The following is a 19,171-nucleotide window of genomic DNA, read 5'->3' as shown; positions in this document are numbered from 1 at the left end:
TTGCTGCAAGAGGGACTGGTGCACTTCACAAAATAGATGGCATCATGAGGAAAGGAAAAGTATGTGGATATATTGAAGCAACATCTCAAGACATCAGCTTGGTCGCAAATGGGTCTTCCAAATGGACAATGACCCCAAGCATACTTCCAAAGTTATGGCAAAATGGCTTAAGGACAACAAAGTCAAGGTATTGGAGTGGCCATCACAAAGCCCCGACCTCAATCCTCTAGAAAATGTGTGGGCAGAACTGAAAAAGCGTGTACGAGCAAGGAGGCCAACAAACCTGCCTCAGTTACACCAGCTCTGTCAGGAGGAATGGGCCAAAATTCACCCAACTTATTGTGGAAAGCTTGTGGAAGGCTACCCGAAACATTTGACCCAAGTTAAACAATTTAAAGGCAATGCTACCAAATACTAATTTAGTGTATGTGAACTTCTGAACCACTGGGAATGTGATGAAATAAATAAAAGCTGAAATAAATCATTCTCTCTACTATTATTCTGACATTTCACATTCTTAAAATGAAGTGGTGATCCTAACTGACCTAAGACCATTTTTACTAGGATTAAATGTCATGAATTGTGAAAAACTGAGTTTAAAAGGTTAAGGTGTATGTAAACTTCTGACCTCAACTGTGTGTGTGTGTGTATATATATATATATATATATATATATATATATATATATATATATATATATATATACACTGCCTTCAGAATGTATACATACCCCTTAAATTATTATAAATTATTCCACTATTTGTTTGTGTTAGAGCCTGAATTCAAAATGAATTAAATATGTATTTTTTTCTCCCACCTACACACAATACCCCATGATGACAAATTGAAAACATGTTTTAAGAAATGTATCACATTTATTAAAAATTACATACAGAAATATCTCATTTACATAAGTATTCACACCCCTGAGTCAAGACTTTTTTTTGGAAGCAGCTTTGGCCGCAATTACAGCGTCTTTCTGGGTAAGTCTTTAAGAACTCCACACCAGGATTGTGCAACATTTGCCCATTATTAATTTCAAAATTCTTCAAGCTCTGTCCAATTGGTTATTGATCATTGCTGAATAAAATATTCAGGTCTTGGCATAGATTTTCAAGTGGATTTAAGTCAAAACTGTAACTCGGCCGCTCAGGAACATTCACTGTGTTCTTGGTAAGCAACTCAAGTGTAGATTTGGCCTTGTGTTTTCAGTTATTGTCCTGTTGCAAGGTGAATTCATCTCCCAGTGTCTGGTGGAAAGCAGACTGAACCAGGATTTCTTGCACATTTACCATCCTCCCTTAACTCTTCAATGAATATCCCATAGGCCTCTACATTATGGACAATGTGTGTGTATGAAAACCATTATCAAAACACTTTTTTTCATTCACATTTACCACAAAAACCAAGGTATGAATACTGTTGGGTGCATGTTTTGTTAATCATCTGTATAATTACTATTTTTTGAATTCACAGACTTTACCCTCCCTACACCTCTGATGAATATAACAGGAAACCTGTTAGATCACCATGCACTACAAAATCATTATGGCGATGCCAGAGGATATACCCCTTATACTTGGGGCTCTGCTGGGAGTTTAACTCATTAGATTTTCAAAATTCTGTTTTGCCACTAAAATCATAAACACTGACAACTAAAATGTGTTGTTATTGTTATGCATATTATTATTATTAATAATAATAATAATAATGGGGAAGGGGGGGTTAATTAAAAAATGAACCCCAAAAGGTTATTCAAAAGCTTCTTCGAGGAACCAATAAAAGGGGTTCTTAAAACCTCTACAGGATCGGTGGGTCCCCCTGTGGGACGGTTGAGCTAATGTAGGCTAATGTGATTAGCATGAGGTTGTAAGTAACAAGAACATTTCCCAGAACATAGACATATCTGATATTGGTAGAAAGCTTAAATTATTGTTAATCTAACTGCACTGTCCAATTTACAGTGGCTATTACAGTGAACAAATACAATGCTATTGTTTGAGGAGAGTGCAAAGTTATGAACTTGAAAAGTTATTAGTAAACCAATTAGGTACATTTGGGCAGTCTTGATACAACATTTTGAACATAAACGCAATTGTTCATTGGATCAGTCTTAAACGTTGCACATATACTGCTGCCATCTGGTGGCCAAAATCTAAATTTTGCCTGGACTGGTATAATACATTATGGCCTTTCTCTTGCGTTTCAAAAATGATAGTACAAAAAAAAAATCCTTTATATTATATTTTATCAGATCTAATGTGTTATATTCTCCTACATTAATTTCACATTTGCACAAATGTCAAAGTGTTTCCTTTCAAATGGTATCAAGAATATGCATATCCTTGCTTCAGGTCCTGAGCAACAGGCAGTTAGATTTGGGTATATTCTTGATACCATTTGAAAGGAAACACTTTGAAGTTTGTGCAAATATGAAATTAATGTAGGAGAATATAACACATTAGATCTGGTAAAAGATAATACAAAGGAATTGTTTTTTGTTGTTGTACCATCATAAAAATTAAAATAAATTGGAGTAAAAAAGGTCTGGATCCTTAATTAAAAGCGGTTCTTTGAAAAATAACATAGGGGTTCCCCCACAGTTTCAATTTGAAGAACCCCTTAAGGATACTCCAGGAACCTTTTTATTTTTAGAGTGTAGTAGAGTGCAGGCAGTTTTTGATTAGTTTGAGTTTGGAAAAGGGGCGCTCTCCACTTGCCACTATCACAGGGCAAACTCTCAGGACAACAAAGGCATTGGGGTACAAGGAGGCAATATGGTTTCTGGAGATGTGCTCCAATGCGTCGATTGGTTCAGCCTCACTGCCCAGTGTCCTGCTCAAGGCTTTGAGCTAATCGCAGAAGTATTTTGTGTTGATGTCCTTGTGTAACCGATGTGAAATGGCTAGCTAGTTAACAGTGGTGCGAGCTGATAGCGTTTCAATTGGTGACGTCACTTGCTGTGACCTTGAAGCAGTCTCTGCAAGGGCCGCAAGGGCCGCGGCTTTTGTGGAGCGATGGGTAACGATGCTTTGTGGGTGACTGTTGGCTGTGTGCAGAGGGTCCCTGGTTCGAGCCCAGGTAGGGGTGAGGAGAGGGACGGAAGCTATACTGTTACATTTGGAAGCCATTTCCAGCTTTGCGCAGTCCCTGGTAAGCGTCGCAATGTCCATGCCTTTGATGGTAGGGATGCACAGGATGCTGAAAACACTTCTGTGACCCTCAAACTGGGTAAAGCGCTTGTTGATGGACTAGATAGCAGAATCAACCATCTGAATTTAAAAATCCACTTTGAATTTCTGCTGAGTCAGTCACATGCTCATCCTCTATCTCGTATCCAAACAGACTCCGCTTCTTCCTTGGACAAACCGTGGGCTGCGCTGGGAAACAGGGCTGATTACCCACTCTTTTGCTTGCTTGCTACATCGAAGCGTTAGTCTTGGAGAAATACCCTGGTTGAGTTTAATTGAGCCACTGCTTGTGACAGGTTAAAACACTGCAGAGGTAGGCCTATGGATGCACAGTGTAATACAATCTGAGGCGTCTATGTCCAATATGAACTGGGTGAGGGGAGCTGTCAGCCTTTTCATATTTCCAAAAAGAAAGGTAGGCTTAAAGATATCATTCCCGGCAGGAGTAATCTAGAACCCATCTTCATCTTCCAGGATTGCCATAGGACTGAACTCTCTGTCAGACAGGATTATTGTCATCATCCAACATAATTCATAATATTTCAATAATGCAAAATATGTTTAAATTCATTGTCTCCCAAATAGAATGAAATAAACAAGTAAATTAAACAAATTGGGATAGTGACACGAGCAGAATTCCATGAACTAAAATACATAAATAATCATATAAAGCAGCAACAATAGGCTATTTCTATTCAGGTAGACAAATCAAAATGAAGTTTAAAAAAATGGCTGCTACTGTGACCTGTAGAATGAGGAAGTAGTCAGGAGCCAATGAAATGATAAGCATTCAGGAGCCAATTGAAATAGGGGGTTCGTTTTCCCTAGGCGGTTCATCAGAGGGGCTTGAGAGATTTAGGGGAAGGGCCTGAGAGATGAGGTCTCCAGTAGGTGGCAGTATAGAGAGGAGCCTGAGAGATGAGGGTCCTGAAAGATGAGGTCTGCAGCTAGTCTACTGGACCAGTGAGGAAATTGGGGACTGCCAGTTTGACTTGTGGACAGACAAAATGTCTTCTTCTCACTCTATCTGAGGGAATGTGAGCCTTTGAGTGTTACAAATAAAGCTCAATATCAATAACCTACTGAACACGTAGGACCACAAAAACAGGCTACATTTTAGATGAACACAAATCAAGCATCAATAAACCAACCATGTCAAACTTAGCCTACCTATTTGCAAAAAAAACAGATCCAAACATATAGCATTAGAGCCAATTAAAATAGTGAGGTTGACTGTTCAAATTAGAAAACCGAGTACTTGTAGCAGGCTATAGGCTACAGAATCTTCCCACGGGAGATTTGTATAAAAACGCTCAGGGAAAAAAAGCCTTTGTGTTCGGCAACAATGACACGTGGGCGATGTTGAATTTGGACAGTTTAGCCCTTGCAGCCCTCCCACTCAACAGAGAAAATATTGACAGTCTTATGGGTGACGGAGTTGGTGGCCCCCCTCATCCACCAATTGTATTTTATGGCAACTCGAGATCAATTCAGACTTGTCGTTGAACAAAGACATATCATGGCCGCATCAAACAGCCCACGAGACGTCCAGTCAAAGTTATGGGTCCCAATGATCGTTATTGTCGTGGTTGTACTGCAAGTAGCTTCGACAACTGGACTCCTCGTCTTCTTGAACATGTCAGTTGCTCAGGTAAGGCGTTTTCTTTGACAAAACAGCTGATGTTCGCATGACAACCAGAAAACCTCTGTTTAGGCTCTCTTTTTTTCAGCTCACAGTTGGTTCTCCAGTCAGGAAAGTTATGCCAACACATTCAGAGTACATGCATAAAAACATTTATTAGGTATGTAGTTGCCTATAGAGTCTTCTTGGGGTGATGCAAATCAGTCTGCCAATAAAATAACACGTATCTAATAATTAAGAGTATATGAACTAACTACCCTATATAAACCTGTTACAAATACTCTAAAAAGCAGTATTCTAGCTACAGATAATAAATACACATACAGTAGGCTACATTATTCTTCACCTCTATAATGCGTACTTATAAAGACAGTACACTTTCCCATTTAGATTGTATGATACCTGCTGATTAAAAGTTAAATCTGTCGACGTAAAGTATCAGCATACACTGAAGACGTTGTAATTGGATGTTGTTTAATATGACTGTAATAATCAATGTAGTCTGGAGCTGTCAGGTCTAATCAGTGACATGGGTCAAATTATCCTCTTTCTGTAGTCTGGCATTGGATTGTTACAATGATGGCAGAGCCTGTTAGCAGCACAAACAAAGAGCCAGTGAGTCACTAATATGAGTCTGGGGTGGAAGACACAAACCCAAATGAACCACATCCCCCAGGGAAAAAAACACTCACATTGGAAGTAACAATTAAAGTTTATGAAACTGGTAGTCACCAGGCAAATACTAGTTGAGAGGAAAGGAATTTGTAGTTCACTGCAACTCAATGCTATGTCAAACTTCATCATAAGGCCTGACTAACAATGCATTAAGTATTGTACAAAGTTACAAAAGCTGCCAAGTTTAGAGTCAGCTAAGTTCTGAGGTGTTGGCAATGGGGGCATGGAGATGTGTTGTTTCACTTGCACCCAAGCAGAGCAATCAAATCATGTACATGACTGATCTTGTACTGTATTACTTATCAAAACAAAAACACGTTTCTGGGAATGTTTGCCATTTGTTGTTATCGTGTTGGAAAAAGTACAACTGCAGCAGTGTGACTAACAGCACAGCACACGTCAATACAGTGGAAGTGGGAAGTTTACATACACTTAGGTTGGAGTCATTAAAACTTGTTTTTCAACCACTCCACTCTTGTTAACAAACTATTGTTTTGGCAAGTCGTTTAGGACATCTACTTTGTGCATGACACAGATCATTTTCCCAACAATTGTTTACAGAAAGATTATTTCACTTATCACTTTCACGTATTTCAACACTGTATCACAATTCCAGTGGGTCAGAAGTTTACATACACAACATACACTAAGTTGACCGTGCCTTTAAACAGTTTGGAAAATTCCAGAAAATGATGTCATGGCTTTAGAAGCTTCTGATAGGCTAATTGACATCATTTGAGTCAATTGGAGCTGTACCTGTGGATGTCTGGTTCATCCTTGGGAGCAATTTCCAAATGCCTGAAGGCACCACGTTCATCTGTACAAACAATCGTACGCAAGTATAAACACCATGGGACCACGCAGCCGTCATACCGCTCAGGAAGGAGACGCGTTCTGTCTCCTAGAGATGAACGTACTTTGGTGCGAAAAGTGCAAATCAATCCCAGAACAACAGCAAAGGACCCTGTGAAGATGCTGGAGGAAACTTTTTTTAAACACAGTAAATCGAGTCCTATATCGACATAACCTGAAAGGCCCACTCAGCAAGGAAGAAGCCACTGATCCAAACCTGTCATAAAAAAAGCCAGACTACGGTTTGCAACTGCACATGGGGACAAAGATCATACTTTTTGGAGAAATGTTCTCTGGTCTGATGAAACAAAACTGGAACTGTTTGGCCATAATGATCATCATAATGTTTGGAGGAAAAAGGGGGAGGCTTGTAAGTGAAAGAACACCATCCCAGCCGTGAAGCACAGCGGTGGCAGCATCATGATGTGGGGGTGCTTTGCTGCAGGAGGAACTGGTGCACTTCACAAAATAGATGGCATCATGAGAAGGAACATTGTGTGGATGTATTGAAGCAACAAGACATCAGTCAGGAAGTATTTATATATAGTATATATAGTATTTATATAGTATATATAATATATAGTATTTTTTTATATATATATAGTATTTATGAAAAGCAGCACACTCTTTCTGGTCTGTGCCATCAAGCCTGTTAGTTAAACCTTTGAAAATAGAACAATAATATTTAAAAGAATTACATCGCAGATGTTATGGCGATACTAGGTCTATATTTTTTATGGGGTAAACCCAAAACAAAGTAGTTGCATCCTTGTCCTCTAATACAGATACAGACAAAGATACCTACTTATCCCTGTCCTGTGTGGGTTGTGCTGTGCAGGTGAGGAGTCAAGGGGTGGCTGAGGAGTTACGTTGCCTGGGGCTCCTTAATGCCCTGGAGAAAGACCAGGAGATACCGGAGTCTCTGGTTCAACTGTTTGGGGAGCCCTGCATCAAACTGGCCCAGGGAATAAGGGCCTATGTCACCAAGGTGGGTACCACCTGCTGTTTGATGCTGCCATGATGTATGTCTTTGTTCTACGACAGGTTTGAATTGATCTGAGTTGCCGTTAAAGCCCGCCCACTGGGCACAGACGTCAATTCAACGTCTGTTCCACGTTGGTTCAGCGTAATTCCATTGAAATGACGAGGAAACATTGATTCAACCAGTGTGCCCAGTGGGTAATACAATTCTTGGATGAGGAGGGGAACACCCACTCCGTCATCCATAATGTGTTTGAGTGGGAGGGCTGCAGGAGCTTAACTGTCAATGTCTCAGTTACACAGTCATAGATTTTTACATGAACATTTGTTCATTACAAACTATTGAAATACCGACGATGTTTGTAGAAGTACTACATACACATGGTGATGGAATTCCTAACAAGGGAGAGAGTTATAATAGCATTCACTTTTGCCTTACTCGTAACATGCTGTGTTGACGTTTCTGATCTCTGAGCTTAGTCCAGTGATGGTATACTTCAGAACCTTACGTGCATCAGCTTCCTCTCTGATGCATGGTTGTTAATGGAGGTCTAACCCCAGCTTAAACCCAAATATCAGACAAAGCTCCTCTCCAGCTTTCCTCTTCCAATGGTCCACATTGCATCATACTCAATTCTCTAGTTTACTCTTACGGAAAAACCACATGAATTTCACTTGATCTTTAAAAACCACAAAAAAAAAGTTTTATTTAACCTTTCTAGGCAAGTAAGTTAAGAACAAATTATTCACTAATTAGGTAAAGCTGTAAGAATCATCCGTCATGGTCTCTTTCTGTCACACGTCAAATAAATCAAATCAAACTTTATTTGTCACACGTGCCGAATACACCAAGTGTAGACTTTACCGTGAAATGCTTACTTACAAGCCCTTAACCAACAGTGCAGTTCAAGAAGAGTTAAGAAAATATTTACCAAGTAGAGTAAAATAAAAAGTAACACAATAAGAATAACAATAATGAGGCTATATACTGAACAATTGTATTAATTGTTCAGCAGTCTTATGGCTTGGGGGTAGAAGCTGCTGAGGAGCCTTTTAGACCAAGACTTGGCGCTCTGGTACCGCTTGCCGTGCGGTAGCAGAGAAAACAGTCTATAACTTAGGTGACTGGAGTCTCTGACAGTTTTATGGGCTTTCCTCTGACACCGCCTATTATATAGGTCCTGGATGGCAGGAAGCTACCGTTCAAAAGTTTGGGGTCACTTAGAAATGTCCGTGTTTTTGAAAGAAAATTTAAAAAATTGTCCATTAAAATAACATCAAATTGATCAGGAATACAGTGTAGACATTGTTAATGTTGTAAATGACTATTGTAGCTGGAAACAGCAGATTGTTTTATGGAATATCTATATAGGTGTTAAGAGGCCCATTATCAGCAACCATCACTCCTCTGTTCCAATGGCACGTTGTGTTAGCTAATCCAACTTCATAATTTTAAAAGGCTAATTGATCATTAGAAAACCCTTTTGCAATTATGTTAGCACAGCTGAAAACTGATGTTCTGATTAAAGAAGCAATAAAACTGGCCTTCTTTAGGACTAGCTGAGTATCTGGAGCATCAGCACTTTTGGGTCCGATTACAGGCTCAAAATGGCCAGATACAAAGAACTTTATTCTGAAACTCGTCAGTCTATTCTTGTTCTGAGAAATGAAGGCTATTCCATGTGAGAAATTGCCAAGAAACTGAAGATCTCGTACAATGCTGTGTACTACTCCCTTCACAGAACAGAGTAAACTGGCTCTAACCAGAATAGAAAGAGGAGTGGGAGGCCCCGGTGCACAACTGAGCAATAGGACAAGTACATTTGATTGTCTAGTTTGAGAAACAGATGCCTCACAAGTCTTCAACTGGCAGCTTCATTCAATAATACCCGCAAAACACCGGTCTCAACGTCAACAGTGAAGGGTCGATTCCGGGATGCTGGCCTTCTAGGCAGAGTTGCAAAGAAAACGCCATATCTCAGACTGGCCAATAAAAAGAAAAGATTAAGATGGGCAAAAGAACACAGACACTGGACAGAGTGAGATTGGAAAAAAGTGTTATGGACAGACAAATCTAAGTTTGAGGTGTTCGGATCAGAAAGAAGAACATTCGTTAGACGCAGAAAAAATGTAAAGATGCTGGAGGAGTGCTTGACGCCATCTGTCAAGCATGGTGGAGGCAATGTGATGGTCTGGGGGTGCTTTAATGGTGGTAAAGTGGGAGATTTGTACAGGGTTTGTACACTCTGTTTTGCAATGCCATGCTATACCCTGTGGACGGCCCTTAATTGGAGCCAAGTTCCTCCTACAACAGGACAATGACCCAGAGCACAGCTCCAAACTATGCAAGAACTATTTAGGGAAGAAGCAGTCAGCTGGTATTCTGTCTATAATGGAGTGGCCAGCACGGTCACCGGATCTCAACCCTATTGAGCTGTTGTGGGAGCAGCTTCACCGTATGGTACGTAAGAGGTGCCCATCAAGCCAATCCAACTTGTGGGAGGTGCTTCAGAAAGCATGGGGTGAAATCTCTTCAGATTACCTCAACAAATTGACAACTAGAATGCTAAAGATTTCTGCAAAAATCGAGGTTTCTTTGACGAAGCAAAGTTTGAAGGACACAATTATTATTTCAATTAAAAATCATTATTTATAACCTTGTCAACGTCTTGACTATATTTCTTATTCATTTTGCAACTCATTTCATGTATGTTTTCATGGAAAACAAGGGCATTACTAAGTGACCCCAGACCTTTGAACGGTAGTGTAGATCCTGATCTAGGGGTGGGTGGGAGTAGCATTTGAGAGTGCATGATGATTCATCTTCAAAGAGCACAGCTGTTTTTCATTATTTCAGTTGAAAAACCAATTGAGGCAGTCGCACATCTGGTCTGTCGCCTCCTTGTGTTTTTCCATGAAATCTAGGGAGTGAGATAATTTACTGGGATGTGTCCAGGTCCCAATAAAATGTGTACCCTCTCGACTTTGTCAAAAGAGCTTGTAAAAAAAAAAAAAATTGTGTTCAGCATGAAATTGGAATTACAAAGAATTGGATTGCTCAAGAGGAATGCTGCACTGCATGTCATAGATAGGCTGTACTATACTCAATCATATGCTGTGTGTTCTCTATTGAGCTCTATGCCACATCTTAAAAAGGGGTTTTGTCTTTCAGGTGACAGAAAACATTATTTCAAAACACGCCGTTCCAGGTAATCATCCATCCATCAGTCATCATCATTATAGCATATCTTATCTATCTAATATCCACTCCTGGTGCTACTGTTCTCTCACTGCTATGCTCCTTTTCAGAGCCCAGTGCCCAGCCCAGAACCAAGCCCGTCAGTTCTGCAGGGCATCAGAAGCCCTCTGCTCACCTCACACTCCGAGACAGTAGCTTACAGGGTATGGGAGACTAGTATGTTTGTGCTTTCTTGTTCTTTCGGTGGGACATTCACTTTTATCAGAGTTGTTTTGATTTTGTTTAATCTAATGTTTTTATGCTGGGATAAAATTGCAGAATGTCAGTCAATTTCAACAGTATAGCTTTAAAAACACTGTACTAATATCAAACATCTGCAGGGCCAGCTCTATCCTTTTGGGGGCCCTAAGCAATTTGATTGGGTCGCACCCCAAATCACGGCAAATATTTTGGTGGCATCCCTCTCGACGGTGTAGTGAAATATTTAAGTTTTAGTTAATTTCATGCAAATCTACACATTTGTCCATGGAACGTAGAGAAAATATTGCAGTTTTAAGTACGTTTTCTGCAATTCTACACATTTTGCCATAGATCGGAAAGAAACCCTTGCAATTTTATAGTAAATTTCCTGCAATTCTACACATTCTTTAATGACTTATGCCATGTTAATATGATTAATGTGTGAGAATGACTTCGAAAATCAATGTGGACCCGGTCGGTATCTGTCCGATTACTACAAGTTTTGATAGCTGGCTAGAGTAACTACCAGTCTAACATTGTTAGCTGACATGGCCAATTGAGGACAGTCAGTGACTGACATAACAAGAGAAAAACTGCTGATGCACATCCAAATTGTAAAAAATTACACATTGTGTATTCTACTATTCTTACTCTCACTTGTAAGTTGAGACCCTGACTAATTTCTTAAAAATATATTTTTTTAACATCCGGGGGTCCGAAGCGACCGCTTATGCCTGGAACCGAACCTGAACATCTTCAAAGACCATCTGAGAAAATAAAGGCGTGGCATCGCTCATCTCAAACTATGTCATGATTTCACATAAACCTCAGACTTCACATACAGGGCACTGTTTTCATATTCAGATCACCAGAAATCATGTATCCACATGAACGCAGTAATGTTGTCCTCATTAACAAATACGTCAGAACAGCGATACTTATTTGTTTCTTGACTGAATTTTCGCTTGCCGCTTTCTCTTTCTCCTATCCAATCCACCTTAATGCTGTTTCCCTACTGCACAGATTTCACCAAAGTTAAAGAAACCCTTTTTAAAGGAATCCAATTACCTACAGTGCCTTGCAAAAGTATTCATCCCCCTTGGCGTTTTTCCTATTTTTTTTGCATTACAACCTGTAATCTAAATGGATTTTTATTTGGATTTCATGTAATGGACATTCATAAAATAGTCCAAATTGGTGAAGTGAAAAAAATGACTTGTTTAAAAAACAAACAAATAAAAATAAAACAGAAAAGTGGTGCGTGCATATCTATTCACCCCTTTGCTATCAAGTCCCTAAATAAGATCTGGTGCAACCAATTACCTTCAGAAGTCACATAATTAGTTCAATTCCACCGGTGTGCAATCTAAGTGTCACATGATCTGTCACATGATCCCAGTGTATATACACCTGTTCTGTAAGGCTCCAGAGTCTGCAACACCACTAAGCAAGGGGCACCACCAAGCAAGCAGCACCACAAAGACCAAGGAGCTCTCCAAACAGGTCAGGGACAAAGTTGTGGAGAAGTACAGATCAGAATTAGGTTATAAAAAAATATCAGAAACTTTGAACCTCCCATGGAGCACCATTAAATCCATTATTAAAAAATGGAAAGAATATGGTACCACAACAAACCTGCCAAGAGAAGGCTGCCCACCAGAATTCACAGACCAGGCAAGGAGGGCATTAATCAGAGAGACAACAAAGATACCAAAGATAACCCTGAAGGAGCTGCAAAGCTCCACAGCAGTGATTGAAGTATCTGTCCATACGACCACTTTAAGCTGTACACTCCACAGAGCTGGGCTTTACGGAAGAGTGGCCAGAAAAAAAGCCATTGCTTAAAGAAAAAAAATCCCCAAGCATATGGAAGTAGGTACTCTGGTCAGATGAGACTAAAATTGAGCTTTTTGGCCATCAAGGAAAACGCTATGTCTGGCGCAAACCCAACACCTCTCATCACTCCGAGATCACCATCCCCACAGTGAAGCATGGTGGTGGCAGCATCATACTGTGGGGATGTTTTTCATCGGCAGGGAAACTGGTCAGAATTGAAGGAATGGCGTTAAATACAGGGACATTTTTGAGGGAAACCTGTTTCAGTATTCCAAAGATGTGAGACTGGGATAGAGGTTTACCTTCCAGCAGGACAATGACCCTAAGCATACTGCTAAAGCAACATTTGAGTGGTTTAAGGGGAAACATTTAAAATGTCTTGGAATGGCCTAGTCAAAGCCCAGACCTCAATCCAATTGAGAATCTGTGGTATTACTTAAAGATTGCAGTACACCAGCAAAACCCATCCAACTTGAAGGAGCTGGAGTAGTTTTGCCTTGAAGAATGGGCAAAAATCCCAGTGGCTAGATGTGTCAAGCTTATAGAGACATACCCCAAGAGACTTGCAGCTGTAATTGCTGCAAAAGGTGGCTCTACAAAGTATTGACTTTGGGGGGTGAATAGTTATGTACGCTCAAGTTTTCAGTTTCTTTGTCTTATTGTTTTTGCATCTTCAAAGTGGTAGGCATGTTGTGTAAATCAAATGATACAAACCTCCCCCCCAAAAAATCAATTTTAATTCCAGGTTGTAAGGCAACAAAATAGGAGCAATGCCAAGGGGTGTGAATACTTTCGCAAGCCACTGTATAGGGCGACTCATCTTTGAGTCTACAGTAGTAATGCTTTGAATTGTCTGTCTGTCTTGAAATATCTTCCTTTGTCCTCCTTATAGGCCCTATATCCCTGGCCCCTCAGAAAGACCTGCATCAGTCCTGCCGCCACCCGGTCCGGTCCTGGGGCAACCAGAGTTTCGGCTCCCATCTCCACAACATGACCCTGTCTCATGGACGCCTACGCATCCCCCGGTCCGGACGTTATTACTTGTATGCCCAGGTGTACTTCCGCTATCCCTCCCTCACCCACGAGGGGGGTAACCACCATGGGGGCTTCTCCAGCTACCAGCTGGTCCAGTGTGTCTACAAGAAGACGTCATACGCCAAGCCCCTTCAGTTGCTGAAGGGGGTGGGCACCAAGTGCTGGGCGCCTGACACTGAGTATGCCCTCCACTCTGTCTACCAGGGAGGCCTGTTTGAGCTGAGGGCCGGGGATGAGATCTTTGTTTCTGTGTCGTCGCCTACAGCCGTGCACGCAGAGGACTCATCCAGCTATTTTGGGGCATTTCGATTTGACCCATGAGCATGGAGGTTAAGGAGGGAAAAGCTATCACACAAGAGGATACTAACCATGTACTGTACATAGACTACAAATCTGACATAGCTAGCTGGTGCACAGGCCATTAATAAAACTGGCTCACAGATGGCTACATTCGAACTATATATTTGAATAAGAGTGGTGCGGACTAATTGGCATCCCGCTTTGGTACTGTAGCACAATCACGAATAAGAATCTTCAGCACTGAGAGGGATAGTGGAAATGCATAAGACTAAGGAATGTGTGAATTCTTCGATATACAGTATGGCATGCAGCACTACCAACTACCAACGATAACTATAGCTCTGGTGTCCATATGAAACCACTCTTCAGCCCTGATCTCTCTAGACATACCGGTTGCTTCCACAATGTACATGTTGCCCTAAGTCTGTGATTTCCAAGACTAGCTCTGATCTGACCTGTAACTTACACTAAATTAGATTTTAATTTTAACATTTGTTTTTGATTTAAACAAGCACTCTTGCACCAGGGTGTTATTTTAGTGTTGAATGTACCTATTGAGAATACAAGCTCAAACTATAGCTAATTATGGATGATTAACAAACAATGGGCTCAAGGGGTAAAAACAAGGAATGGTGAAAGTTCTTCTTGATCCTGGCATAATCTTCTCATTTGTACAAAACCTTATTTAATGGGCGTCGGTAAGGCTCGAAGGGATTTTGGTAATGGCCCTCTTGGGATTCCTTCATCATACTGAGAATTCTACTATTTATTCCGTTTAGCATAGGGCGGCGCACAATTGGCCCAGCGTCGTCCGAGTTAGGGGAGGGTTTGGCTGGGGATGCTTTACAAGTAGTCCATCATTGTAAATAAGAATTTGTTCTTAACTGACGTGCCTAGTTAAATAAAATAGCAATGAACTGCTTTTTTTTCAGCAACAACTTTTGATTGTTTTCTGTGGGTGGAGGTATTACTGATTACTGCAGTTAACCAGATATCAGTACTAGTCTTCAGTCATACTCCACTGGACATATGCATCAATTTAACGTCTGTTTGATTCAACCAGTGTGTGCCCAGTGGGACAGAGATTCAGCACTGGACAGTAACTTAGTACTACTGTAGACGACTAGCTAATAATACTATAATAATAAGTATAACGCAAACATCTAGCAACCCAAAGGTTGCTTGTTTGAATCTCATCACTGACAACTTTAGCATTTTAGCTAATTAGCAACTACTTACTTTTTTTGTTGCAACTACTTAGCATGTTGGCTAACTCTAACCCTAACCCGTTTAGCTAACCTTCCCCTAACCCTAACCTAACTAACTAATTTTAACCCCTAGAGCGAATGTTAGCCAACTAGCTAAAATTAGCGGTAGCCAACAAGCCACCTAGCTAACGTTAACCGCAACAAAAAATGGCCATAATGTCATACGAAATGAAATGGATGATGGACATCCCACTAATTAACACACCATACGAAACATAACATATCATGCTAAATACAGAATAATACAAAATACTCCGAGACCATTTTGGCGACAAAGCCTCTACAATTAAGACTGTTGTAATGTTTGCCAAGTTTCTCTCAATGTAAGACCCTAAATCTGCTCCCTAACAAAGCTGAGTGATGGTAAGAGCTGAAGCATGGATTTTTTTTTAAAAGCATGAAATTGCCTTGGTCTGTTTTCAAAATATCACTTGTGTCATGACAGCGGTTCCACACGTTGTGTGGCAAAAATATTATTTGTATTTTATTCTGTTGTATTTCATTCAATTCTTAGCCTACTATAAAATATGTATGTTGATTGTGATCAGGGTAGCCTACATGTGTCTTGTCTGTGTAACGAACAAAAGAACTATGGATTTCATGTGCATGGCGTAGCCATCTAGCCCATAGACTGCACAGACCAGTCACATAATTAAACCCAATATATGCCGTTCTATTCTTTTGAAAATACATTTTTATTAGTCTTATGTTTTTTTAGGATTTGCCTAAAAACAAATTAATAATGGATTTCTTTGTGACGGTGTAGTCTACATTCAAATACTATAGATGCCCACCCACATCTACTCCCACCCCTGAACTTGCCGGCATGAGGACAGGTGATTTTTTTAAAAGGCCTATCTCGGCAAGAATGTGGTAAAAATTAGATTGTATGAATTGGGTTTTAAAAAACATTGCCCGTTTTATTTTTACAGGCAACATACCTGTGGAAAAAAATGCTAAAAATATTAAGTATTGTCAGAGCCAATTTTGAACTTCCTGTTAAGCACTGTTCAGGGCCACATCCTAATGGACAATGTGTTATTGGTTTGTTTGGGTTTGATGTAAAACTGTTTGCAATGTCTAAAAAGAGTGACTCTTTGACTGTGTATTTGACTATTGTTTGAAACTATAAACATTTACTGTCTAGACATCTTTCTGTCACTTTCTCATGAAAGGCATGACAGGCCACCCACACACAGCCCTCAGCCCACAGCATTGAGTCATAATGGTTAGATCCTCAGGGAGGGGTTCAATGGGTTCATGATGTTGGAGTGAGAATGACTCCAAACGTACTTATTGGTGAGTAACTGGGCACAATGAGCACAAATTTACTCATGTGAAAGTCAACGTTGTTTTAATTCAAGGCAAATATGAAATGACAGGGAATAAATTGATATTTCAATGTTTTTGAATCTCAGTTGCATGTTTACGTAAGACGGTAGTGATACAAACCCATTGCAGTTTGCAGAAATAAAAATAGACATGTTTTGATGATGTTAAATACAATTACTGTAGCTGCATCTCCAAAAACAACTGATAAGCATGTTATTTTGAAATAGAGTGCTTTTTAAGTGATAATGTGTTTACCTTTGAGACCCCAAAGTCAAACCTTTTACTGATGTAATGAACTATGGTATGGTATACAACACAAAAAAAATTGTTGAACTTGGTTGAAGTCACACTTGTCCTTAAAGGATAAGACATGATTGACAGGAATACATTAATCTAGTTTAAGAATGTCCACCATCAACCTCCAAAGGTATCTGCTCTAGATAAAAGTGAGATTTGAGGTTCCTTGGCTTTGTTCATGTATAAGAGACAGTATATGCTACATTTCAATTGCTCATTCTTAGTGTGGACTTTGATATTGTAGGGAGGGTAAGAGCATGAGGGTGTCGTGAGACAGCAAGAGCATGAGGTAAAAGGGAGAAGAGATCCAGAGTTCTTTACTAGACTGTTGACAGGGCAGTCCTGTCTCTAGATCCCCTGCCCTGGCCATGCAGATCCATAGACATTGCGAGAGGAGAGATAATAGCTGGAGGATGAAAAGAGATGTCACACACTGGAGTCCTCTCCCTTAATCATCCCATCACCTCATCCAACACTACTCTTCTCTTTGACCTCATACTCAGACTGCCTGTTAGGCTGTTCATCACTGAGGATTCTAGAGTGTGCTGGATAAAGTGATCCATAAACCTATACAATACGTAATATTCACAGAAAAGGTCATACAAACCAGAAATATATAGAGATGCATATTCTAAATGAGTAATACAATTAATCTTTTGAGTGTTTGTTACTGATGACCTGGTAAAAAAGTATAGTAATGTGACTGTAACCACAGCTGGGTGGTGCACAGTAGCGCCTCCCTGTGGTCAAAGAGAACCAGAGCATGCAGGTTTCAGAGGAGGGTTATTTAGAGCTTATTTTATCCTGGTGAATAAGAAATCCATGCTGCCTTACAGTGTCCCTGTACGAAGAGGACATCATCTCCAGGTCTGTGTTAAACCACAACCAATTACATGAAAAAACAATGAGGAATATGACATTTCCAAGGAAAGAAACACCAGAGAAAATACATTTAGTCTTGACAGCCATATGCAAATGCTCATTAATGACAAATATTTCAGGCAGACATCACAATTTAAACGGTGCATATCTTCATGATACTTTGATAGGTAGAAGCTGATAATTTTCACTCCTAGCTTAGTGATTGTATGGGTTAAGATGTCTATGTAGAGGAAGGAGGGTAGAGTATGTCTTGGCAGTGGTGTGGTTTATATCTCAGACTCCAGACTTGGTCTCTGCTCATTTACAATCCTTGGTCTCTCCAGAGACACATGCCCTACCCAGCATGCCTGCTCTCATCTGTCAACTGAAAAGGAAGACCACTCCTGCCAACAGAGCCAGAAAAAATGTTCTCCCAGTTACTGACGCTCATTTAAGAAGTCATACATCTTTTCTAAATCCAACTCATCTTTTGGGCCAGTCCTGGAAAGCCAGCTTGGTGTTGAAGAACAACGAATCCTCTACCTCTCCAGTTGTAATGGAGTGGCCAGTTGTCACAGCAGGGAGGAGTCCACTAGAGTTCTAATGGAGTGGCTAGTTGTCACAGCAGGGAGGAGTCCACTAGAGTTCTAATGGAGTGGCCAGTTGTCACAGCAGGGAGGAGTCCACTAGAGTTCTAATGGAGTGGCTAGTTGTCACAGCAGGGAGGAGTCCACTAGAGTTCTAATGGAGTGGCCAGTTGTCATAGCAGGGAGGAGTCCACTAGAGTTCTAATGGAGTGGCCAGTTGTCATAGCAGGGAGGAGTCCACTAGAGTTCTAATGGAGTGGCCAGTTGTCATAGCAGGGAGGAGTCCACTAGAGTTCTAATGGAGTGGCCAGTTGTCATAGCAGGGAGGAGTCCACTAGAGTTCTAATGGAGTGGCAAGTTGTCATAGCAGGGAGGAGTCCACTAGAGTTCTAATGGAGTGGCCAGTTGTCATAGCAGGGAGGAGTCCACTAGAGTTCTAATGGAGTGGCCAGTTGTCATAGCAGGGAGGAGTCCACTAGAGTTCTAATGGAGTGGCCAGTTGTCATAGCAGGGAGGAGTCCACTAGAGTTCTAATGGAGTGGCCAGTTGTCATAGCAGGGAGGAGTCCACTAGACATGAACATAGTGCAGTTTAGAGAGGCCTGGGCGAAAGCAGTGGTTCCACAGTGATGTCTGGCCCACGGTGCTGCAGCTGGTACTATACCATCAGTTGAAGAGGATCGAGTCTGGGTCCCGGTTGGCTATCTGAGCCACGTGCTTCAGAATGTCCTTCTTTGTGATAATACCCAGCAAGCGGCTGTAAAAAAAGAGGGACAAAATGTCAAAGAGGTCTGGACTTCTTACCATAATACAACAAAACAAAAAGGAAAATGTACAAGCCAATTCAGTGGCATTTTTTAATAAAACATGTTATCAA

At 40.6% G+C, this 19,171-nt stretch overlaps 2 protein-coding genes across 4 annotated transcripts in view; one reads left to right on the top strand and one right to left on the bottom strand.

The window, feature by feature from the left end:
* The first annotated feature begins 4,542 nt into the window (after positions 1-4,542).
* tnfsf10l3 (tumor necrosis factor (ligand) superfamily, member 10 like 3) lies at positions 4,543-17,521 on the top strand. Its single transcript, XM_029689059.2, has 5 exons — positions 4,543-4,841; positions 7,198-7,347; positions 10,513-10,549; positions 10,650-10,742; positions 13,508-17,521. Exons 1-5 carry the CDS (start codon positions 4,662-4,664, stop codon positions 13,969-13,971), a joined length of 924 nt encoding a protein of 307 aa, XP_029544919.1. The 5' UTR covers positions 4,543-4,661; the 3' UTR covers positions 13,972-17,521.
* LOC115101462 (H(+)/Cl(-) exchange transporter 5) overlaps positions 16,556-19,171 on the bottom strand; it is a 25,068-nt gene continuing 22,452 nt past the window's right edge. For all 3 annotated transcript variants that reach the window (XM_029620964.2, XM_029620965.2, XM_029620963.2), the window contains one exon: positions 16,556-19,051. In XM_029620964.2, coding sequence (XP_029476824.1) covers positions 18,961-19,051 — 91 coding nt within the window. In that variant the 3' untranslated portion in view covers positions 16,556-18,960. The remainder of the gene's footprint in view (positions 19,052-19,171) is intronic.

The sequence above is a fragment of the Oncorhynchus nerka genome, linkage group LG19 (genome assembly GCF_034236695.1).
Source record: "Oncorhynchus nerka isolate Pitt River linkage group LG19, Oner_Uvic_2.0, whole genome shotgun sequence".
In the NCBI taxonomy this organism is placed as follows: domain Eukaryota; kingdom Metazoa; phylum Chordata; class Actinopteri; order Salmoniformes; family Salmonidae; genus Oncorhynchus; species Oncorhynchus nerka.
The sequence above is the reverse complement of the archived record's forward strand: the minus strand, read 5'-3'. Positions and strand labels throughout refer to the sequence as shown.

Bases quoted from the DNA above. Each gene is read 5' to 3' on its own strand.
- tnfsf10l3 (XM_029689059.2), top strand. From the start codon at position 4,662: ATGGCAACTCGAGATCAATTCAGACTTGTCGTTGAACAAAGACATATC. The intron at 7,348-10,512 runs GTGGGTACCACC...TTTGTCTTTCAG, and splicing joins TAAGGGCCTATGTCACCAAG to GTGACAGAAAACATTATTTC. The intron at 10,743-13,507 runs GTATGGGAGACT...TCCTCCTTATAG, and splicing joins CCGAGACAGTAGCTTACAGG to GCCCTATATCCCTGGCCCCT.